This window comes from Camponotus vicinus, unplaced genomic scaffold, assembly GCF_025532165.1.
Source record: "Camponotus vicinus isolate PSW18456_S1 unplaced genomic scaffold, iyCamVici1.0 SCAF_8, whole genome shotgun sequence".
NCBI classification, from domain to species: domain Eukaryota; kingdom Metazoa; phylum Arthropoda; class Insecta; order Hymenoptera; family Formicidae; genus Camponotus; species Camponotus vicinus.
The window spans coordinates 12,054,629-12,079,238 of NW_028141980.1; the positions used below are offsets into that span (position 1 = coordinate 12,054,629).

A 24,610-nucleotide genomic window follows, 5' to 3' on the forward strand; every position below is an offset into this window, starting at 1 on the left:
ATCCCTACTGAATCCACCACTTTCTCACGCGCCCCAACAAGAATCCGCGACAAAGCTCAAAATTATTGTTCAACCTGATATGTCAATCGGCACCTCTATCGCGGAAGTTAATTTAATTAAACCGCAAATCGAAACATGACGCCAGCATCTACATATGTCATTGTCGTTACATCATGTAATTCGATGTACATGTAGCACAAAATCGGGAAAACAGTTATAGAAATAGATAATTGAAATTCAGAAATTACAAGACAATTTGTTCATCACAAAAATGATATTTTGTTACTTCGAAAGAAGACGAGTCGTATTAATTTGTTCTATAATGAACCGCTGATCTTCTCTGCGAAAACGATGAGAGAAAGAATTGGTCGCTAAAAGAATCTTGTCATATTGACAAAAAAAGCGAAATCTGGCGACCATATGAGAAACAGAGAAATGGATAAAAAAGAATCCACGCAGACTCCAGCCAAATCTTTCAAGTTTAAGAGAACAATTAACGCGTACGAAATCATTGTCCTAAATCTTAGTTACAAATTCGTTCTTCTCATAAATCGATTGACACAAAGATTATTAATCAATCATCTCGAAACCTCCATCAAGATTTAGCGACCATCGGCGATTCGTGTCTTGTCGAATTCAATGCCAGCTTCTCATAATAAAAAGGAGCAAGAAGCATTTTAAATCGTCCACAAATTGGTGCGCACACACATACACACAAAGCATAATCACTGCTGATATATTCCACCACATACGCACACAGACACGCACCGACACACGCCTACGGGCGATTTCGTAAAATCGGCAGACGCTCGTTTTTTTTTTTACCGCGTGTTTCGATTCGCCTCGAGAATCGATAGGGAAAAATATCGTTTTGCGCGAGTCTAATCTTACGTACCGACACTATCGTAAATTCGCAGGAGCACAGATGCACACGCCGATTACACACTGATCGGAGCGGAGAAACAAGCACTCCGAATCCGTGAACGACCGACCGTAGAGTGCGGCGTCGTTTGCTTCGGAGCAGCGGCTGCTCCTTGGCTATCTCGAGGTCGACGGTGGTGGAGGCAGCGGTGGGGATCGTCGGCGTGAACACTCACGCTGTTCCACGGGATGGGGGGCATTGTTGGCAGGGCCGTCCAGAAGATTTCACCCTTCACTGCGAAAAAAGAGATATGGTATGATATGGAATTTGCGATATTAAAATATAATTTTAATTTCTTTCCCTTTCACAAAAATATAAAAAATTTAAACAATAATGTACGTGTGATTTATGTTTATATTATTAAAATGTTTATATTATGAACATGTGAAATTCGAAACATAAATATAATATAGTGGATGTAATCTAAAATCAAATGTGTATAATTTTATAAAAATAAAATATATATTTTGATTTCCTTTTCTATTTAGTAAAAAAATTAATATTATAGAAAAGTCAATGCATGATTTTTAAATGATTGTAAAAATATATTTGTTACATATAATAATTATATATTTGGATTCCTGAAACCTATTCCTGAAATTTATATTGCAGATATAAAAGTTTCATCCACCAATCATTTTATCCAGGGTGTCCAAAATTATTCAACCGGCACTAGCAGTTAGTCGACCTTTGTCGCCCGCAGCGGAAACGACCAATGGACCAAATATATATGAAATATGTATATTTGTGTGCGAACGCGCGTGTATGTGCGACGTGCGCATCTTCGCGAATATTTGCGGAATGCTTATAAACTCATTATAGCGATAACTTTATGAGATAATATTTTAAAGCTGAGGAAAGTAAATATATAAGACAAAGTTAATAAGTTACATAAAAATATAAAGCGAAAAAATAAAAATAGCTATATTAAAATATTACGTAAAATATTAAATAGCTATTTTATTAAATGTTTTCTCATATAAATGTTTTTATTAATTCCTATAACGCACGTTATGCTTGTTATATATTTTTCTAAAGATTTGTTCAATTACTTTAATATATATATAATTACTTAATCGTATATGTTTTTAATTCTTTTATTTTATTCTAATCGACAAAGTGTAAAATATTTTGAATATTATACCATATACAAAAAGTGGCAACGTAAATATATTATATTTCATTTTAAAAAAAATATGTTTTTTCTTCATTTATTTATATTTTATTTATGAAATAATACATTATTTTAGAGCATTAACATAATTTTATATCCAGAAATATTATATCTTATGCCACTTCATTCGCACAGATATTATTAATATACACTTTTCAATACCACTTCTTGATTAAATTTATAGAGTTTATAAATGAAACGAATTTAATTACTCTGAGAGCGATTAAATCCAATGTATTATGATCGATCGAATATAGATTTTCAATCTGATTAATACAAATATATTAATATGATATATATGATATAAAATATATCTCTCTTAATTTGATATTATTTTGACTTTAAAACACAAGATTCTTTATCGTGATTAATCAAACACTTACTTGAAATATTTCCTCAATCAGGTTAATAATTCAAGTACTTCTAGTAACCTAAAGCGGAATTTATGACGAAAATACTATATTATTTAAATGTTTCAGATTGAATAGAATATATTTTTGTTCATAACTTTAAACATTGTAGCCTTAAATAGAAGAAATATATATAATATATATAAAAAATAATACCTTGCAAAAGAGAAGATGCAGTTAATTGTCCCGAAAATCAAAAGTTTGAAAAGAGTAAGATGTCGCTGCGATCAACATGCGCATCTATCATGAAAGTGAGTTCAGAAATTCTACTCCGAATAGAGTAGCTTTTAATTAACCAATCAGAAGCAAAGATTTCTTTGCTCTGATTGGTCAATTAAACACTACTTTACCCCAAGGTAGAATTTTCGAACGCATCTTCACAAGCTAAATCAATCTGACCAACTGTCAAAAATTTTTGTTGTTACAGCTGTTACAATATCTTTTGAAATTAGCTGTCAAAATGGTAAATAAAGATCAAGTGAAAAAGGATATAAAAGAACTATGTAAAAATGACAAATATTCGATTCTACTTCCTACTTATAATGAAGTGGACAATTTACCGATAATAATATGGCTCATTGTGAAATATATGGAAGAGAGGTAGATAACTGCATAACCTTAAAACGAATAGAAACAATATGTCATTAATGTCAATAAAAAATCAATAGATAAAGACACAAATGTATTAAAACTTTAAAATTGAAAACAGTTATTAAGCGAAAATCTTAAAATATTACAGCGAACTCGCCTATGAAATTATCGTGATAGATGACGGTTCACCAGATGGTACTCTGGATATGGCTAAGCAATTGCAACGGATTTATGGCGAGGATAAAATAGTGTTAAAACCTAGAGAGAAGAAATTAGGATTGGGGACTGCTTACATGCATGGAATTAAATATGCAACAGGCAACTTTATTGTTATTATGGATTCTGATTTGTCCCATCATGTATGTTTTATGATAATAAATGCAATTATATTGATAAGAGTAATTTATATAGTATGAGCATATTTTCATGAGAAAATCTTTACTTTCCAGCCAAAATTTATTCCAAAAATGGTCGAACTACAACGATATCTCAACTTGGATATAGTTAGTGGTACAAGATATATACAAGGTGGTGGTGTTTATGGCTGGGATTTCAAGAGGAAATTAGTCAGTAGAGGTGCAAATTTTCTAACTCAGTTTTTGCTGAGACCTGGTGCAAGTGATTTGACTGGTAGTTTCAGGTAATTTTTCATAGACTTCTACTCATATAAGATATTTAATGATTCTAATGTATTCTTTTTGATCTCCTAACTTCAGGCTTTACAAAAAAGATGTATTGGAAAAGTTGATACAATCATGTGTGTCTAAAGGATATGCATTCCAAATGGAAATGATAATCAAGGCTAGGCAATTCAATTATACAATAGGAGAAGTTCCAATTACATTCGTTGACAGAGTCTATGGTCAATCCAAATTTGGTGGATCAGAGATTTTCCAGTTTGCAAAGAATCTTCTATATCTCTTTGCTACTACATGAAATCGAACATTTTTCCTTATTTCTTAGGAATAAGAAAAATTCAAATCTTTCCACAAACATCAAACTTACTGGCTAAACTTTTAGACTTTATACTACATAAGCATTTAAAATACGATCAATATATATATATGAATATAAAGAATATGTATATATTAAAAAAAAAATATATATATATATATATATATATATATATATATATATATATATATATATATGTTTCTAAATATATTATTAAAATATACTATATTATATTGAAATACAAAAAAGACTTGTATTTATACTGATTATTATATCTTAATAAATGTCTGATTGTTATGAATGATTGGATGTATACACAGGTTATTATGTCGGGCATTTCTGTCACGCGAATATTTTCACGCGATGTTTTTATAATATGAACATTTTCGCAGAAAAATGAAACTATAAGAAGGCACGTGCTTTTACACGTGGTCGCAAACGATAAAAGAAGCATGCGTATATAACGATTCTTGTGGACTCGTCTACCCTCGCCGCACCCTCTGACGTCACGCAGCCTCCATTTATTGATCCATTACGAAATTACAGTCTATATTTCGACTCGAATAGAATGCAAGACGCGAATAGACTAGATTAACCAGGATGTGAGCATTGATATAGTAAACAAACTTTATAACATGTAGTAACTTTTATTTATTTCAGAAATTCTCTATTATCACAACTTTCTCAATCAATTCACGCATTTAATTTTTGAAAAATTCTAAACTTGAGATTTCTATATGTATAAAAAGAAATATAAAAATTGTATTAAATAAAAAAAACTAAAAATAAACTATTTCAAAATAATGTCAAATTTCAAATAAGTTGAAAAATGAATTTATCTGTTAAATTAAATGTTATTTTTTTTTTAAACTAGGAATACAAAAATTTTTAATTTTTTTTAAATCTAATATAATTACTTAGCTATGTAATTTAAAAAATATAAAATTAAAAGAAATTATATAGTTTTAATTAAGGATTTTAAATGATATGTATTTTTAACTTTCGTGAGACTGAAAACGGCGACTTATTTCTAATTCGGAATTATTTCTCGCGATAGTTAAAATTATGGAGATAATAAAAATAGGAAAGAACGAAAAGCAATTCAATCGCAAAATTGATCTCTTTCTCTCGCTCTCTCTCCTTGACCTTTCACGACTGAAAAGAATAAAAACTTATTAAATTTTAATTCCTGATTCTCTTTTACTCTATTCTTCTCAGAGACACTATATTCGTCAATTATATGGGAGCTTCCATTTATCCATATAGCATTATTGTGACATCTTCGATATTTGCGTCATATTTATAGCAAAGACGTTGTATATTTGCAAATATACGCATGTCTTTTCACAAGGAAAATCCCTTAACCCAGCAGAGCACACAGAGAGGGTGGTTCTAGGTACGAAGCCAGTTCTGTCGCAAGCTTCGCCGCGGCCGGATGTACAAGTGGGGTGGCCTGCGCGCCGGGGCGAAACTTGCAAGCTCCCCCTTTATCGAGCTTGCAGATGGCTGTGCCTTTTCGATTTTGACGTGTCCCTCCGTGTTTCTTACCGTTCGTTCGTTCGTATTCTTCGTGCTATAATATTTCCGTCGTTTAATTCATCGTTCGCTTTATCGTTCGCCGCAATCAGCATCCCTCGACATGCCCAGGAAGGTCGGATTTAATGTCGTCTATGCCACGAGTAAGGCGACCAGATCCAGAATTGCGAAATAAACCGCATACTAACCTCGAGTCGGAAAAGAGCTGAACATTACAAGGAGCTGAATTCAACAGATACAATTTACAACAAATGGATATAAATGGATATAATAATTCTAAAAAGTTGCTATTTGGCTATTTTCTCCAGATAGTGCAGTAGTTATTACAATAATTAAAATAGTGTGATTCGTGATTTTGTGTGGTCCCATAAAAATTAGTTAAAGTTATAATTAGTATATTCAATTAATAATTATGGGAAACAATTTTCAATAAAATTATAGAATTTTTTCAAATTTTCTCCTCGTTATGTTCTGAAATTCACACTTTGTGGCTCGAGTTGATACGATTCTGAACTCCAATTATTTTAAATATACGAGAGAATTTTGGCAAGAGACTACCGTGTTTTAATGCTTATCTCTCATCATATATTCTGATACATTGATTTCTTTTGCCGCAATGAGCCGCGATTCCCTCAATTTGCGACGAAACATATTATTCGGCACGTGTCTCCGGTCTAATCGATGCAAGCAATTTTTTGTGTTATACTGCAGAATTAATTACAAAAATATATTATTAATATTATATAAATGCAGAGTGGTACGATTCTGGAATAACGTTCCATTAAATATGCAATCATAAATTACGCACGAAACTGCAGTATTGCGTGTCAAATGTTGCGCTATTTCCCTCAAAAAATGTATTTAAAAGAAGAGAAAAAATAATAATATATAAAATACCGATTTTTTTGCTTAGAAAATTGTAAATTCTGAAAACGTGAATACAATTAATTAAAATGATAAAAGAAATATTCGAAAAAATATGTGAGCACTAAGTAACAATATATCTAGGCATCATGCAACTATATGTTAATAATTAAGTAACGTATAGTAAGAACTATATCAAGTGTAGTTGATCGACATTTGGCTTTGGATTGACATTTTGATTGAATGCTCGTAACTCTAGATATTTACTAACTATTATTGTAGTTATTATACAAAATTCTAGTATTTTAATCATTTGACTCTATTAATCAAGATAATCAAATTACCCTAGAGCAATTTTTTCAGTGCATTTTAATCTCGTTAATCATTGTTTTCTCTCACGTAACTTATATGAAACATATATTATATATATTTATATATATTTATTTATTTATATAATAATATATATATTTATTTTTTAAAATTAAATTCAAAATAATAGGAAAAAATTCTCTAGAGTAATATGCAGCTTCCTAGAAGAGCTAAGTGACTTTTAGGATTTAGGATCGCATTTTGAAATTTATTTTTTAGGCGAGGAGGACAGACATTCGTCGCTAGAACTTAATGTTCATGGGCCAACGGTAAGAGGTTGGCAAAGTGCAAGAAATTGCACGTATCCTCAGGAACTGATCCTACGTCTTCATGGGCCCACGAAACTTACGAGAATACAAGTTCTGGCTCATCAGTATCTTATACGTAAGTGTGCGTTTTAAAAAGCTATCCGCTATTCAAAATATTCACCCAATAAGTCATCAAATTTAACTTTCGAAAAATAATAGATGTCTTGTATTAATATTAAATTGAACTAGATTTTGAAATAAATATTTTAAATATAAATTGAACAGAGGATTTGTACATGTGAATGTAACTAATTGCAAAAGATAATATCTTGAGCTGGAATAAAAAATGTGAAAAATTCTATTTTGTCAGAGACAGAAAAATCTTATATTTGTTAATTTATAGTGTCCTAAAAGATATTTAAGATAAGATTGCTAAATATTAATTCTATTAATAACGTTACAAGTATAAGATAAATTATATATTACAAATATAAGTAAAATTATTGACAATAAGATAAATGTAACATTAAAAAACAAAGATCAACACTTGAAGTCACTATTATTCGTTAAAATGGCATTCTAGTTAAAAAGCAATTTGCCGACAATGAAAATTGAATTAACAAGCCTGCCATAATTTCCTGAGGCTACATCGTTCCCTCTTTCGCTCGCCTGTTCCTACTGCCGGAAATGAAACTGTACCGAGCGACAAGAGAATCATGTCAATTTTCAATCTGAGATTACGACGGGATAAATCTTTTCCGATAAAATTATTGACGCTCCGATAAAATTAATTTCCTCAAGAAATGTATTGTAGCGTTTATTTTAATTGTAGCTGAGAAGTTGGAGATCTGGACAACGAGGGAAGAAAATGCATCCGCTTCAACGGACTTCAGTTACCTGGGCTACATTACACTATCCGACAATGCGTCGACTCTTTATAAGAGCAGAGAGTTGAAAAGCGTGGCTCTTCCTGAAACGGAAGCGCTATCATTGAAGCTCAGGCTACACAAACCGCACAGTAACGCGCACAACACCTATTGTCAGGTATGAGTTAATTGTGATTTTAATAGTTAATTGTGAAATAAAATAAAAAAAATATAGTCTAATAAAAATGCATAAAATAGGCTAAATTAAATTAGAAATTAATTTAGAATTAATTTAGAAGAAAATTTAGAAAAGTACAGAGATGTATATTTATATTTCTTTAATTCTCTGTAATAAAGACCTAAAAATTATTTTTTTTAATCAGGTTGGTCTTATTGCTATAAATATACTTGGCGAGCCTTACAGCCAAGAATTAACCGGACAGGGAGATGCTCCATATAATCCACATTATACTTCACCTTACGATGATCTAGCATTTGAAATGTATGTTGATCGGGAAGTGGCCAAAATCATAAGGCAAATGGAAGCGAAAAAATTGCTGGCGGTGGAAGAGGAAAGATTCGAATATGCTTCGAAATTGAAAGTGGCAATGGAAAATTTAAGAAAAGCAGGGGAACGACTGGGCAAATACGAATTGGAAAAGAAGTATGCTATAGCTTTAGAAGACTATGACAAGGCTAAGGCTAAAAAGGCTCAAGCTCAACAATACAGACAGCAGGTCTATCAATCGTTGGAAATATACAACTTGCTCGAGGTTCACGGAGTAAGTAGCGTTTGCAACTTTTTCAAAATCTTCTTCCAGTGAAAATTCTGCAATAATAATAATGAAAAACATGATACAGCCTGTAGAAAAAAATAATTTATCATCCGTGAAGGCAGAGCCAGAGCAGACATCGACTGACACATGTACTTCGAAAACAGCGGCATTACCCGACGACATCACATCTCCCCCGAGATTAGTTATACCACCTAATCGTAATGGTGCCTTGTCACCTACTGGTCCTGCACATCAACCGCCCGTGTCGCCTTTACATCAGAAATCTAATAGTCCTGGTATAATTTATTCAAGAATATCATGCGATTCTCTCTCTATCTGTCTTTTAATATAATTTAAACTTTGAGCTTTTTAACTTACATACTATTAAATTTTATTTTCGTGTTTCTCAGAAGTAACCGATAGTCCTACGAACGGTGTCCATGAAAAGCAGAGCAACTGTAACAAGGGATCTCTTAGGAGAAAAACTAAATCAGCGGGCCCGGCTCTTCGCTCAAGTTATGAGGCTTATGAAGAAAGAACCATTCCCGCTCTGAGACAGTAAGATAACATTGAAATATTGTGATGATATAGAAGTAGACTAATGTAATTTTTCATTTGAATATCTTTTTTTAGCTCACATACGAATGAATTCACTAGAGAATGCCACCTGGATAGCTCAGAGATAAAAGTTACCTCGAAACTTAACGATAGAGAGAAAAAACAAGCTGCATTGCCTATCGCGGTCTTCGGGATGGACATGGTAAAAACATTATCAAAACTGTTTTCTATAATCTTTAAATAAGCGAACAATAATAGCGATTGCATAGGTGGAGAAATTCTATTCGAAGCAATTCACGGATAAAGAGGAAGGACTAATGCAACTAAAAGAAGAATTAAAAACGTTCGATCCGGAAGTATCGAAGCATTCTCCGAATAAAACAGCTAGGGCGGCAATTCTACTGTTGCACAGAGCTCTTAGAGACAAAGTCTTCAGCGTGTATAGTTTAGCTGCGCAACTTATTAGAATCTTCTTCGCTGAATTTGCCGCGGATAGGTAAACTCCTCTTATTAAAAGATATTTTCTTATTAAAAAATTACTCTTAATGTATTATAATAAACTTCCAATATTTTCAACTAATGATTTATATTTTATATATATCGATAATTTATTCAGAGTGTCCTCAACTGAGATCGCCAGAAGCGTCGAACGTTTGCTGCCGGAACTTCTGACAAAGTCCGGTGATACCACCCCTAGGATACATAATATGGCAGTGCACACAATCCTCAGTATGGCAGACTGCAAATGCGTGCGAGAATTGCATATAATACCGGTGCATTTAACTAGGCCCGTCAACAGTAGCACGCATCAAAGACTAGCACTAAGCAGACTGGAGATGGTGGAGCAATTGATACTGAGCCATGGCATTTCCACGGAGAAGCAAAGGTGATTCTGAACAATATACTCAGGACATTTCAGTCTGCATGAGAATTACCAGATGTTTTGAGGAATCTTGGATCTCTGCTATCGAAGCGTCATTCTTTTAATTTTTATCTAGTCGATTTGCAGAGGTCTTTCCTCAAGACCATATATTATTAAAACGCAATTACTCTGATAAGGTATTGTAATTGTTGTAGCGGGCTGACTTGTCGGACGTTATCCGAATTAGGTTCTTCCGGTCTACACCATCCAGCCGAGGCAGTGCGAAAGGTCTCCGAGAGGATTCTTGTGTTAGTATACAAGGTCAATCCCAGACTGGTGCGAAAGCAATTGCCGCCTGATGACGATATAACTAGACGAAATCTGCTATATCGTCAGCTCTTCCACGAATTCGATTTGATCGATCTTCAGGTAGGCTCAAATATATAAAGTCGAGATTTCGAATTTATACATGCAAATGATTGCAGAGGAAAAAGGAAGCCGAATCCACCCATAAAGCAACAACGACGCCTACGCGAACTAAATCTACAGAAAATAATGTAACTAATTTAACTAAATCACCTTCGAGATCGAGCCCGGTTGTAAGCACCGGAAGTTCAACGAGTATTACGTCTCCGTCCGAGAACAGTATTGATCATAAGGGAGATAAGTATGCATTCGATGCAAATTAAAATTCATAAGTTATTTTGTAATAGATATGAAACGTTTTGACATCTGTTATTCATCACATCTTTTATTTGTCAGAATGTGCATATTTTGCCTATCAAAAGGTCAAGTCTATTCTGAAGAAGGTCTGAATATACATTATTGGAGAACTTGTCCTATGTTAACAAAATGTGAAGCATGTAAGCAAGTCGTAGAAATTTCTTATTTGAATCTACATTTGTTAAGTAAGTACATGAGAATTTTATTTTAATGACATTTAATAATCAAAAATATAAGAACACGATTTACAAAAAAATACGATAAACAAAACTAATAATGTTACTTGTAATTTACATTCATTGTAGAATTACATATATATTAATACATGTAAAAAATTCTATTGACTCTTTTTTTACAGATGAATGCGATATGAGAAGTAATTATGTAAAATGTGAAACATGTAAACAGGCAGTTCATGAAAATACATTCGAAAATCATAGACAAGATAAAAAATGCACAAGTATGTGAATATGCATTACCTTATTATCTTGATTTGCAATATTGGAAATCAATTTACAAATGCCGATAATGGAAATCAAATATGACAGAAATTTGATCTTGATTCTTGTTTTAGAACCTATAGAGGGATACGAACGCTGTCCTCTCTGTTTGGCTTTGGTCAATCAAAACAAATGGAGAGAACATCTCATGGGAGAACATCCATGTATAAATAATCCACGAAGCAAGATTGGAAAAAGCTGTAAGTTTTAACATATCTTGAATTTAATGAAAAATCCATTATTTATAATAATATAAGGATCAATATTATTTATGTAATAAAATATTTATATAGGCTATATTTTTACGATGAACATAATAAAAAAATTATCTTTTTCTCTCTTTACGATAATATACATGTATATATGTAAAAAATTTTTTTAAACGTATAAAAAAGCGATAGTTGCATATAGAGCAACAGAATATATATAAACTATTTTATATAATTTTAATAAAACTCGAAATTTTTATATGATTTTAGGTTCGAAATCACCATCTAATTCACAAAATCTCACCGGCAAGTTAACATCGCCAACGGGTAGGGATTACTAGCATCAGGCATCAACCTCGAAATCAACGGAGGAATTCGACAAGTCTTAGGAAGAATTTTTATTTTTTTCTTTTTATAGTTTATATATGTGTTATGAGCTGTCCAGCTTTTTTTATATTTGTACTTATATTTAAATGATTTTTATAGCAAAACCCGTCCTTTATATTGGTAGAGATCCATATTGAAAGATTTTAATTGTAAGTTGAAAATCCTAATGTTTAAAATTTTAGACGACGCGCTTATATCAAGCGAATTTGTGGAAGATATGACTGAAAGTCAAGGCAAGAAATATTAGAAGTTGTTAACAGGTTTCACTATTTCTCACATCGTTATCGCATGACATCCATGACATTTGCAGGGTTACATCAATTATTAAAGGTAGTGATATCAGATGTTATAAAAACATCAGTTCATTTCGGAATTAATGATTCCTTCGCATCCGGCCATATTTATAAGAAAAATTTGTATTGTATCTTATGGCGAGATGCATTATATAGGAATTAGAAAACGGAAAGCTGCTTATCGCATGTAATTTCATAAAACAGTTATTTCATAGAAAATGGACAGTAAAAGTAATCATTTTATCATCATTACATTGTCGAAGTTTTTATCCTACAAAATCATATTTTTTATTTAACTTATTCATAATATATTCGTATCATATTATTCCAATATCAACACTCAGTGATCACTAGATCGAATAGTAAAGTAATATTCAAGTTAAATAAAAAATACAATTCAAATTTCATTTAAATGTAGCACATGGTAAAAAGGACACATATAAGAAATTTAAAAAATCGACAAGTTATAATTATATCGTAATGAACGATTCATTACTTTCAGCCGACATCTTTGCGTCATCGATTTTCTTCTATATCTTTCTTCTATATCATTACCATTCCCCGTTACAGTTTTTTTTATTAATCTTCAGTTCCAATATCGCCGTTATTAGCGTCTTCGACTAATGCAGCTGCGCGATTTTCCTCGAATTTGTTTTTCTCTGCAAAAAAATTACAATATAAATAATCGTCCTCTTTCGTGACAGTATGATACTGTATTATATTCATATATCAAAACATACCAAATTTAGAACAATCTGCTCCTAAAAGCCGTAAATAGTGAATCGCGTCGCAAGTAGGCACGTACGCTCTGAGAGACATTATTCCTCTCCATCCAACCAGTTGAAGATTGAGCTGATTTATATTGTCAGTTTTCTCTTCTTTGTATAACAGTATACAACTTCCAGTTGCTTAAAAATTAAATATATTTTTCAAATATACATGTATATATTTGTGTATTATTGTGTATAAGTAAAAAAAAAACACAAAGGATTATTATATTTACTGAAGTCTTTGAGACGTTCTTGAGTATCTGGACTTAATTTTACAATTTCAGGTGGTGTATGTGGATTATCACTTTGTAAAAGCATTATTAAATCTTCTTTCGAAATTTGAAGCTTTCTGTTATCACTTATATAATGAATGATACTCTGCATTCCTTCTTGAGCAAGTCTAAAGGCGCAATTCATATTTTTATTGTCACATCGCACAAAAGTTTTAACGCCAGTATTAATCATTTTGACTTTATTTTCATTAGATATCACTATGTCACGAATTGCGGGTGATGTAAAGTAAATATTTTTCTTTTTTCCTTCATGACATCTTACTAACAGACATCGCGGATCCAAATCATCAGATATACCATAAAAATCTCTGAAAACATATTGATGAGATATAATATTAAAAAAAATATATATACTAATGAAGAAGAAAAATTCAAACTCACTTAATAGATTGCCATACATCTTCTGTCTCATCCTTGAAGAAAACAAATGGATCTTCCCTGTAGCCAACAATCCTTCTTCGTTTCCTTTGTAGATCTCGTGATTTCTTTTCTTCTTCTAATATTCTTTTTCCATTTTCTGAAAGCTCATTTCGTGAAGTTTCTTCTTTTGGAATGAGTTCATCCTTGTTTGCATTATCACTTAAATTCTGTACATTCTGGTTTAATATATATTCTGGTTTAATATCTGGTTTAATATCGACTTCATTTTCCCATGGTAGAGATTTTACTTTCTCCAATACAGCCACGAAAAAACCTCCAGTATCTTGATGATGTGGTAATATTCTCATACTATATAATTGACAAAGGAAATTAAAAAATGTATTCTATAAAAATGATATAATTTAATCTGTTAAATTACTTGGTATTTACCAACGTTCAAGGTGAAATTTGGAAACTTCGTCCGCTTGTGGAGGAAACATTTTTGGTCGTACTTGAGTCTGCCATTGTTCTGGAACATCGTCCCAAGTATTATAATATTGTAAATTTTTAGATGCTGGTTTCCAGTGTGTAACACCTGAAATATATTTTTTTCATATATACATTTTAAGAGATTTAAAAATATCCTTTTTTAAGTATTTTAAATATTATTTATTTTAAGACTAACCAGGGTCACATAACAATCCTGGTACCAAGTCTCTACAATCAATTAATTGTACTGAATCACCAGTTTCACAAAGAAGCCTGTGAAGCACTGCTTCATTTTCTATTGGATTTAACGAACATGTAGAATATACCATTCTTCCTCCAACTATTAACAATTCTAAGCCACGTTTTGCTATTCTATATTGAATTCTGTAAAATAGTTAAGATTAATTTCTGCATTATTCAATTTATAAATTTAAAGCAGATTGTTTGATTTAAAGCTTGTTTTTACCCATGGAGATTATTGCCATTAGCAGGACTCCATTTGCACCATATATCCGGATTTTTTCTCATAGTACCATCACCACTACATGGAACATCTGCAAGTATCCTATCAAATCTGTCAAAAGGCAAAAAGTTTATATACAAATATTTGACATATAAATAACCATTCATTACAATTTGAATTACCTACTTTAATGTATCTTTTGTACCATCTGGATTAGTAATTATAAAATTAGGCATAACAGATGAATCATGATTTGTAATAAGGATGTTTGGACTGTTTAGTCTTTTAGCTTGGTGCACCAACATGTAGCAGCGATTATTGTCAAGATCATTGGCTATTACAAAACCTTCTAAAATAAGCATTTAAATATTTAATAATGCTTATTGTTTACTTGTATATGTTTATTTCTCTTTTCAACAAAACTTATTAATTTATATTAATTAAAACTTATTAATTTTTATATTAGCGGCTACCTGGAGGAATATTTCCTTCATCTGCATGTATCATTTCTATAAGTTGCGCTGTTTTGGATCCTGGTGCTGCACACATATCAAGAACCTATCAATAGAATTAATGTATTTTTCTGCCCATCTTGTGAACAATTTCAACAGATTTAAAAAAGTACCTTGTGCGAAGGCTTGACATCCAATACTAAAGGAGGAACCATACTAACTACTTCCTGTCTGCTGATACTACCATTGTTAGTTTCAGCAATAAGAAAATTATGCAGTCTAAAATATGCTTCAGATCGTCTAATATCTTTTCTAGTTAATTGCAATTGCCATGCCAATTCTTCCGGATAAAAGGGTAAACTATGTAATATAGTCTTTACTTCACTGTTAAAATCTTCCTTATCACCATTCATATTTGCATTTAAAATTTCTTTAAAAAAATCACTTTTAATTATTTCCAATAAGGCTTTAGCTTCAGCTTTTGAACCAGTAATACGAAAAGCAACTGGCAGATTGGTCTTCATAGTGTTGATAAATGCGTCCCATTTGTCTTCTGGAATTATTCCTTGTGTCTTATAATAATTTTCAAAATCTTGGTTCTCCCTGATAATATCAGCATAGCTTCTATGTGGAGTAATATCCCATTCATCTTTTTTCTATAAATATTAATTATATATCGATATAACTTTTTAAATTTACATTACTATCAAATATCAAATCAGATAAGAAAAGAATTTAAAAATGTTAAACAATATAACACATATATATTATACATCTACATTAAATTTATCTTACAATACATAAGTATGCGTGTGTTATAATTTCACAATATTTATAATAAAATTATTAATCATCAAATATTCATATTTTGCAAGTTTTGTATAATCTCTTATTTCTTATAAAGATCAGACATTAATGATTATTAATTATACTTTTAGTTTCTCACGACGTTTTTCAGCAAAGTTCTTTTTCGGCTTATTTTTCCGTCCTTTACCCATTTTTCTTTAAAAGTACGTAGTTTTGATTAATTAACTAATAATTGCATACACAAATTTTAGAACATATTAACAGGTATTAACTTTATATGCAAACACGTAATCGTTCTATTACACGCGGTCATTCGACACGGTAGGTTAAACGATTGGTTAAACCAGAGAGAAAGAGAAACCTGAGAGCGGCCACCTCGCTTTAATGCACATATTGTGCTGATGCGCCGCTTGAGAAAGTGAACTATGTCTGTTACGCTCGGTAACGATACATGTGGTTCATGTCCGTGCTATGGTTCATATCCGAACTAGATGAGGTGGACAAAATCAGAGAGAAGACTGAGAGATGTCATGGCCTGCTTTTAGGTGATCCCTGAAAGCGATACTCCCTCTATGGACATTGAAAACGTGGACATGAACTACAAAGCCAATGTCCATGAATGTTCTCAGAGGGTAATATATAATGTGCACAATTTCTGGTTTTGTTCCGTGCTATGTGCACGAAATGCCGATAGCGCACTAGTGCTGTATAATAAGATACTTATGTATGTAAATTGATAATAAATAAATTATTCAATCGCGAAAGATACTGTAATATTCAAAGATGAAATAAATATTTTTCTATATTCATTGTCATATTTATATCTTTTTATTTACAAAACACAAAATGCCTGCTGTGGAATAAAAACATTTTTAAGCGTATTTCTATAAATCTTCTTAATTAGCAGTAAACTGATCTTTGATATTTATCAATCATTTTTTTAATTATTTAAAAATTTAATTATTAATACATGTATAGAATTTGTCAAATTAATCACTGATTCTTCTGAAGTTTTTATAATTAAGACTCGAAAAATATAGATGTTGCAAAATATTTTAAGTCTCTTCATTTATATAAAATATAAAGAATTCATATGTTCCATTTTAATATAGCTAACATTATTTTTATATATTTTTATTATAATTTTCATACCAACATAATATTTTTATGCTTAATATAATATTTTTATGCTAAATACATATTACAATATATATGACCAAATATAATACAAATTTAATATAAAATATAATTCGAAATTTAATACAAAATAACTTATTACATGGAATAATTTATTACACGAAAATGTTCAAAATATACGTATAATATAAAATTTACTAAAAATTTTTACATAGTCCAGACGAGACTGATTAGCGAAGATTAATTACGCGACATTTATTATTAATAATAGATATGTAATAATAGAATTTAATAAGTTTTATATAACGTAAATAATTGTGATCAAAAGAGTCATTAATAAAATTATTGATCGTTTCTTCGATTGTAAAAGAAAGTATTTGCATTACTGGCGCACTTTGTATAGATTATCAAAGGAAATATTCAAAATGAAAAGATAGAATAAACTTCGAAATCAACAATTAAATTACTAAATAAATCGCGATTTAATAAACTTCGAAATCAACAATTAAATTACTAAATAAATCGCGATTTAACATTCGCGAGAAAACGCGACGAAAAAATAAATCGACAATAATCGGAATATTCGATTGCGAGATCAGCATAATTTTTATAATATGATAATCGAAACCATCAATAAACACGCGTGCGATATAATTATTATCACACAAATGATGACAGACGAAGATATTTGGCAAACATTTGTGATCCGTATTGTTTATGAACATAAAATTCACTGTCCGATTTATTTGCGATTAATACGCGACTTTATACGAATTTCACGATTGAGAATAAAATACATATTTTATTTCGCGCATGATTAGCTGAATAAGATGAAATGAGCTCTATAAGCTTTAAAATATAATTAAAAATCGTGTTGTGGCCACGTTTAATAGAAAATAACGGAACGAATGATTTTCAAAGTCCCTCTAATAATCGATGTAATTGTAGAGTTTAATAAGATTTAAATAATGTAAAGAATCACGTTTAAAACAGTCATTAATAAAGTTATCGATCGTCTTTTAAATTATAGAAAAAAATATTTGCACTACCAGCATTTTGCATAAACTATTAAAAACAATATTCAAGGACGTGGAAAGATAAACAAAGCTTCAATGTATAAGTCAACGATTAAATTATAAGATAAATCGCGATTTAAAATTCCCGAGAAAACGCGACGAATAAATAAATCGATAATATTCAGAATATCCGATTGTGATATGTATACCTTTTATAATATAATAATCAAAGCGCCTCAATAAACATTATAATCGCGCGCGATATAATTATCACATGAATGTGAAGATATTTTGACAGACAATTTGATGACTGTAATATTTACGAATACAGTACTCACTGTCCGAGTCAATTGCGAATCCTTATAAGATAAATCGCGACTCGAATTCGCGAGAAAATGCGACGAATAAATAAGTCGATAATATGCGGAATATTTGATCGCGATACGTATAATTTTTATAATATAATAATCGAAGCTTTCAATAGACACGTGCGCGATATAATTATTATCACGTAAATATAAAAAATCGAAAATATTTCGACAAACATTTAAGGTCTGTAATGTTTGTGAATATGCATTTCCGATTTACTTGCGAATTTTTATAAGATAAATCGCGATTTAAAATTCGCGGTAAAACGTGACGAATAAATAAATCGATAATATTCAGAATATTCAATTGCAGATACGCGAGTGACATGGTAATCCGATAAAAAGAGGAGCGATCTTAAAAATGGAGAACGATTAACATCTTGTTTCTACATCAGATTTCGCAAGATCAATCTGCGAAGAAAAGTTAAGTGATCCATTGAACGTCGGGAACTTCATTGTAGGAGGGAACGAATCCTGGATCTTCCGGACTATTCCCGATAGCAATGATTTCAGTAATAAATCAACGACAATTATCCCTCGGCATTATCTTCAATTCACAAAATTGATATATGCACATCAGAAAACATGTTCTTCCATTATTAAGAAATATATTTCTTTATTGAAAATTAAATGGATATAACGATCTTTTTTATTGAAATGTGATTACGAACGATTATATTTATAAATAATAAAATACATGCATTATTGGAGTTTGTGTTAAATGTGCGAACACATATAATTTGGGGTACCATTCGCGCGCGCGAGACGAATCGAACCCGATATCAGCAAGATTTAAAAAATTTCAATTCGAAAAGTATGCAAAATAAAATAAATCAAATAATTTTAAACAATTAATTCTGGATTAATTCTCTAGATTCTTATTCTTATAACGTTTAAATTAATAATTTTCTTTTAATCAATATCTTATTCATATAGGGATACCCATTCGATTTGTCTCGAAATTTTTAAGTATTCGCACATTTTATGTAACATTCATGTATAATTTCGCTAATATATAATATATAACATTATTAAAAATTATAAAAATATTTTGGATACGTGAATTTGTGCATGTATTTTATTATACATATATATAAAATGGTATATACCTAAAAACTAATATTTCAAAATGGCGATGGATGTCCAATACCTGTAAATAGTTTCTTAAAAGAAACTAAAAATTAATGTTAATATCCCCAGCACCTAGAAATAATTTTTCAAAAGAGACAAATTATATTAATTAAAAATATATTCGTTCGTAATCATTTTTATCAAAAAATTTATACAAATTAATTACAATATGAAATTACTTGAAAAATTAAAATTTATACACAACGCTATATCCATATTTAATCTACTATTAAATCTTTCTAGCATTACATATATAGACAATAATAATACCAGTCCTAATAATGATAGAACATTTTTAACGAAGAAAAGAAAAGATACATTTCTCTCATCTAAATATATATTATTTAAATTAAGTTGACGTTAAAGAAGCGTATCGTCGTTGAATTACTACCGAAATCATTACTTTCGGAAATTGCCAGGAAAACCTGGGATTAGTTCCTTCAATCTTACAATAAAAATTCCCAATTTTCAACAGGGCACCGAACTAGACGTCGCGAATGGATCTCACAAGAACCGGTGAGAAATAATTCTCCATGATAAAAATCGTTTCGACTCCTCGGCGGTACGAGCCACGCAACTTTCATTAACGTTTATTTAACGGAAGGAACAATGGTAACTCTTTTATTAAAACGACAATCTCGTCTAAGAACGCGAAAAGAACGTGGGAAAAACACGGTGATTTCGCAACCATAATTTATTAATTTATGTATGAGTATTTTCCGATACAAAATTCGTAAATACAAATATAACTGAAAAAACAAATTATTAAATTCATAATAATTAACTCGCGATTCTATAATATCGAAGGTGATCGTTAAATTTTGTAAAGTTAATATTTAATCGTTGATTTATCACATCGAATCTTCACTCTCTTATTCGACATTTCTTTATATTTAATTAGCAATATTTAGGAATATTATCTGACGAGAGAGACAGCGATAAAATTCTTTTGTTAAAATGATAATCTTGTATAAGGACGCGAAGAGAACGCGGAAAGAACACGGTATTTTCGCAATCATAATTTAATAATTTAGTTTAAGAATATTCAGTTCCGCGCGATATGGAATTCATAAATAAATAAAGTTAATCAAAACATATATCATTAAATTTATAATAATTGACTCGCGATTATGTAACGAAGGCGTCCGTCAAATTTTATAATGCTTATATTTAATCATTAATTTAGCATCGAATTTTTACATTTTATATAAAAATTTTCCGAATTTATTAATGACTCTTTGACATGAAAATTCAAACAGTTACTCTTTTATGAATATTCCAAAAATATATACTTCAGAAACAAATACTTTAATTTAATGAATTACTATTATGTTAATTACTATTATGTAATCATTATACGTATACTTTCGATAATTTTTCGTGTAATTTACATAAGAATTTACAATCGTAAATACAATTTCATATAATATAATTATAGTCATAATTGTATTGTATTTTACAATTAAATATCAATGTTAGATTATAATTAAAATACAATTATAACTATTTATAATTTACAATTTACAATTTACAAATTTATGATGCTATTAATATCAAATAATAATATTCGATTTATTCAAATATTTAATAACATCGATATAATAATTTGATATTGATAGCATTAAACATTTGGATTTAATATTATATTTGATTTAATACACATATATTTTTAAGTTTTAAAATAAAATATAACATGTTAAGATTTCTTAAACGTTAATAATAATGCAATTTCTTTAATATTTCTGAAGATAATTTTGATAATTTAAATTTCACTTTTAAAACATTGTTATTTTTAAAACATGTTATATTTATTTTTACAACGTTTTTAAAAATAAATTCAATTTAATGAAAATAATTTTAATTTACCCCTAGGATTATTGGAATATTAAAAGAAAGAATGAATCTTACTTAATAGCCCTAACAACCCTATTATTAAAGGATTCTAATAATTTTAATAGCTCTAACAATCCTACTATTACAGAATTCTAATGATCTTAAGAGCCCTAACAACCCTAATATTAATAGAAGAATTTTAATGATTTTACTTAATAGCCTTAACAACCCTACTTCCTGATTAATTAAAATTATTCGAGATTTGAGGAACCTATCTCTAATCATCACCTCACCTAATCATGTATATATTTTAATCACGTGCCCTAACCGCGTGCCCTAACCGCGTGCCCTAACCGCGTACCCTAACCGTACTCTTCAGGCCAGTTGAACCTACCTTTCGTTGATCCTGGCCACTTTCTTTCTCGATCTCTAATCAGAGATCGAAGAAGGAGATAATTACTCCTTCTTTTGCCGAATAATTACCGGCAAAAGAGCGTGAAATATTTACGCTCATTTAGTAACGATCGTTCGATTTGACGATCGTTCGTTAAATATTGAATATAACTTTATTTTAACTGAAATAAAGCCAAATTACTACAAATTTCTATAAATTATATTTTATAATAAAATATAAAATTAATGTGTGTATTTATCATGTTACAAATTATTTAATTAATTAATCATTTGGCTTTATATTAAGTTAAAGTAAAGTTTAAAAACAATATCTACAAACAAATTCTACGATGGATGAGCTATGAGCAATTAGAAGATAAGTGCGTATTATAAGAATAAATTAGCATTAAAAATTGATAAAATTGATAATTGTTAATGCGTGTTCTTTATTTAACAAATTAGACAAAATCTTTACAAAAAAATCTTTTATTGATCTCTTCTTTTTTTAATTAATATTTCAATATATTTTCACAATGGATGCAAAGCATAAGTTCGAAAGAACTTATTAAAGTGATTTAATTTAATTTAATTAATTTAATTTAATTATTTAATTTAATTTATTTAATTTAATCCATCTTAGCTCATCCATTTTAAGGCAACGGATTTATCTACAATCTACAATCTACATCTACATCTACATCTGCAATCTCTACGAATCCATTACCTTAAAGTTAAATAAAAGTTTTTTTCACTCACCGGCACTGATGCGCAACAGCGGAGTTGTTGTTATCGAAGCTAGTTGTCTGTAACATACAAATATAAAATTCATTTATAATAATGCTTACAAAATGCAATTAATATTTTAAAAAATTTTTATCGCGCGGAATTTTATATCCGATGTGTAAAATAATAAGCAGATAAACACGTATGGAAAAATTTTATTTTTGAAACCGTTTTTTAAATAGAAAATATTACATGACTTTTATAGAAATCTTTCTCTTTAATACATTTAAATAATAAGATCGAATTATTGTTCGTTTATAACAAGTTAACAATTTATAACAATTAATATATAAATAATAATATTCACCATCAGGTTGTTCCGCCGGTGCAGGATGCCTATCCTAGGCCTGCTCCTCCTCTCAGATCATCAGGGTTGTTGCATCGATCTATAACATACAAAAGAAGATTCCAATGTAGCAGCGTTCAAAATAATTAATATTTCAAAAATTATTGTATACATTGAATTTTATATTTGATGCATATAATAATAGCAGATTAATAAAATAATTCTATAAATTTTAAAAAACGTTACTAATAATTCTCTTATAACTTATAAGAGCTTACACCTTTACAAGATTATAGCTTTAATTTAAAAATCTTTTTCTTTAATTCTCTCTTATTTAAATATAAATAAAAAAATATAAATAAAAACATCAAATTAATTGTTACGATAAATTGTTTAATTTAAATTATGATAAATATATTTAATATTTAATATATAATTACAAATAAATAAATTGCTTACCAGAAGGTTGCTCTGCCGGAGCCTGATGCCTCTCCTAGGCCTCCTCCTCCTCTCAGTTAGACGCGCGATACTTAACGGTACTCCCGCACTCACGAGCGATATCTTTATATCGCTATTTTCGCACTTTTACGCGCGATACTAAACGGTTTCCGCACTATTTCGATACGATAAAAAATTTTCTATTTGGTCGCGCGATGTACATACTTAATATGTATATACTTTGAACGGCACTCCCGGTTTCGGTACGAGCGAAAATCCCATTTCACTTATGAGAATCAGCTTCGAGCCAACAGGTCAGGAATGCAACGATACAACGAGCAAGGACTAAGCCCAAACCGGAAAGAAGACGAAACGATTGACGGAAATAGAGGAAAATGAAGTTCACCAACTCTTTTTCGCGCATAATTATCCTATCTCGTACCGAACCTGGACCCGCTAAGCACGATTTCAGGTGCTTCGCCCGGAACACGAAGTTTCCCGCAATGCAGGATATGGCTACACCAGGCTGGTAGACGGCAAAAGAAGAGGATACCCACATTTTTTAAATGCTAACATTCAGCAATTTAGAAAATGGGGAGGCAACCCCTTTTACCGAGCGAAAATCGTGCCTAGGGGAATCCACTCGACTCCTCGACAGGGTTAACACACGCAGTGCGTGTGGCTGTAGACGAGCAAAGAGAAGGGACCCATTGACGACCATTCCGAGCAATCGATCGAGTTCTAACTAATTCGGGCCGAATTACTTGACGAAGCACGAAGCACGAGTGTACGTTGCATAGCAACGTGTGCAAACTCGAAATCCTAGTTAGTTGGCATCGGAAGTAGAGACTCGTGACAATAATGAAATTGGGATTTTTATACGAAAAGTCCAACGCGGAAGCGCGAAAACGCGATGACGCGAGAAAGCTAAACGCGAAAACGCGGTAACGAAACGCCGCCGTCCGCGACACGTTGACGGCACCGACGACGCGAAAAGGTACTTAGCTTCCCCTTCAGGCTCCTTGAGATTTATCCTAAATTAAAAAATTTAAAATAAACCTCAAGGCATCATCCAAGTACTAAGCCCTCCCACCGCGACAAGGTGTACCCCATGGGAGGGTTATATTATATATAATTTTATATATAATATAATATATAATTTATTTTGTAATATACTATGTAAATTTTAATTCGCAAATATGAACGATAAATAAAAATATAAAAGATAAGAGAAAATCTATTATATAAAGCAATGTTCAAAATAATTGATTTTAAAACTAATTATTGCGCGCAATTAATTTTTACTTTTTTACTTTCAAATGGATATACTTTAATGTTATAAATTGCGT

General features: G+C 30.6%; 4 protein-coding genes and 1 long non-coding RNA gene across 20 annotated transcripts in view; 3 read left to right on the plus strand and 2 right to left on the minus strand.

Annotated features, from left to right (window-relative positions):
- Positions 1-2,527, minus strand: part of Dscam1 (Down syndrome cell adhesion molecule 1) — a 70,409-nt gene extending 67,882 nt beyond the window's left edge. For all 12 annotated transcript variants that reach the window (XM_083106530.1, XM_083106528.1, XM_083106524.1 and 9 more), the window contains exons 1-2: positions 2,480-2,527; positions 896-1,156 (exon numbers count right to left, since the gene is read on the minus strand). The gene's annotated coding sequence lies outside the window, so the exon portion shown is untranslated. The remainder of the gene's footprint in view (positions 1-895; positions 1,157-2,479) is intronic.
- Positions 2,528-2,918: 391 nt separating this feature from the next.
- On the plus strand, positions 2,919-4,352 carry Dpm1 (Dolichyl-phosphate mannosyltransferase subunit 1). The gene is made up of 4 exons (XM_083105879.1): positions 2,919-3,106; positions 3,246-3,456; positions 3,547-3,737; positions 3,814-4,352. The coding sequence occupies exons 1-4, from the start codon at positions 2,967-2,969 to the stop codon at positions 4,031-4,033; spliced, it is 762 nt and encodes a 253-aa protein (XP_082962005.1). The 5' UTR covers positions 2,919-2,966; the 3' UTR covers positions 4,034-4,352.
- Positions 4,353-5,468: 1,116 nt separating this feature from the next.
- Positions 5,469-12,491, plus strand: LOC145975804 (centrosomal protein of 104 kDa). Of its 4 annotated transcripts, none has more exons than XM_083106541.1 (15): positions 5,469-5,730; positions 7,040-7,204; positions 7,901-8,112; positions 8,318-8,716; positions 8,796-9,006; positions 9,121-9,268; positions 9,344-9,470; positions 9,538-9,764; positions 9,885-10,154; positions 10,328-10,559; positions 10,616-10,797; positions 10,893-11,038; positions 11,212-11,313; positions 11,428-11,553; positions 11,833-12,491. In XM_083106541.1, the coding sequence occupies exons 1-15, from the start codon at positions 5,691-5,693 to the stop codon at positions 11,901-11,903; spliced, it is 2,658 nt and encodes an 885-aa protein (XP_082962667.1). In that variant the 5' UTR covers positions 5,469-5,690; the 3' UTR covers positions 11,904-12,491. The 4 variants fall into 4 exon arrangements, with proteins under 4 accessions (XP_082962667.1, XP_082962668.1, XP_082962670.1 ...); XM_083106542.1 differs by having other exon boundaries at positions 10,346-10,559; XM_083106544.1 differs by having other exon boundaries at positions 8,829-9,006.
- Nsun2 (tRNA (cytosine(34)-C(5))-methyltransferase Nsun2) lies at positions 12,193-16,228 on the minus strand. 2 transcript variants are annotated; one of them, XM_083106546.1, is made up of 11 exons: positions 16,002-16,228; positions 15,243-15,725; positions 15,091-15,175; positions 14,804-14,963; positions 14,621-14,728; positions 14,351-14,538; positions 14,116-14,260; positions 13,687-14,034; positions 13,246-13,613; positions 12,983-13,150; positions 12,193-12,901 (listed from the first exon to the last, which is right to left on the minus strand). In XM_083106546.1, the coding sequence occupies exons 1-11, from the start codon at positions 16,065-16,067 to the stop codon at positions 12,822-12,824; spliced, it is 2,199 nt and encodes a 732-aa protein (XP_082962672.1). In that variant the 5' UTR covers positions 16,068-16,228; the 3' UTR covers positions 12,193-12,821. The 2 variants fall into 2 exon arrangements, with proteins under 2 accessions (XP_082962672.1, XP_082962671.1); XM_083106545.1 differs by having other exon boundaries at positions 14,804-14,966; positions 16,002-16,227.
- Positions 16,229-18,759: 2,531 nt separating this feature from the next.
- On the plus strand, positions 18,760-23,022 carry LOC145975289 (uncharacterized). Its single transcript, XR_014439939.1, has 3 exons — positions 18,760-18,820; positions 20,004-20,140; positions 22,851-23,022. It is a non-coding gene; the product is annotated as an uncharacterized LOC145975289 (long non-coding RNA).
- The last annotated feature ends 1,588 nt before the right edge of the window (positions 23,023-24,610 follow it).

What these genes read in the sequence shown, in the direction of transcription:
- Dpm1 (XM_083105879.1), top strand. Translation starts at nt 2,967, where the DNA reads ATGGTAAATAAAGATCAAGTGAAAAAGGATATAAAAGAACTATGTAAA. An exon ending in GTGAAATATATGGAAGAGAG is followed by an intron (nt 3,107 to 3,245) that starts GTAGATAACTGC and finishes AAAATATTACAG; the next exon opens with CGAACTCGCCTATGAAATTA. An exon ending in GATTTGACTGGTAGTTTCAG is followed by an intron (nt 3,738 to 3,813) that starts GTAATTTTTCAT and finishes TCCTAACTTCAG; the next exon opens with GCTTTACAAAAAAGATGTAT.
- Nsun2 (XM_083106545.1), bottom strand. Translation starts at nt 16,067, where the DNA reads ATGGGTAAAGGACGGAAAAATAAGCCGAAAAAGAACTTTGCTGAAAAA. An exon ending in AGGATTGTTATGTGACCCTG is followed by an intron (nt 14,261 to 14,350) that starts GTTAGTCTTAAA and finishes AATATATTTCAG; the next exon opens with GTGTTACACACTGGAAACCA. An exon ending in AGAACGTCTCAAAGACTTCA is followed by an intron (nt 13,151 to 13,245) that starts GTAAATATAATA and finishes TTAATTTTTAAG; the next exon opens with CAACTGGAAGTTGTATACTG.
- LOC145975804 (XM_083106541.1), top strand. Translation starts at nt 5,691, where the DNA reads ATGCCCAGGAAGGTCGGATTTAATGTCGTCTATGCCACGA. An exon ending in GGCTCATCAGTATCTTATAC is followed by an intron (nt 7,205 to 7,900) that starts GTAAGTGTGCGT and finishes TTTTAATTGTAG; the next exon opens with CTGAGAAGTTGGAGATCTGG. An exon ending in AAGCAAGATTGGAAAAAGCT is followed by an intron (nt 11,554 to 11,832) that starts GTAAGTTTTAAC and finishes ATATGATTTTAG; the next exon opens with GTTCGAAATCACCATCTAAT.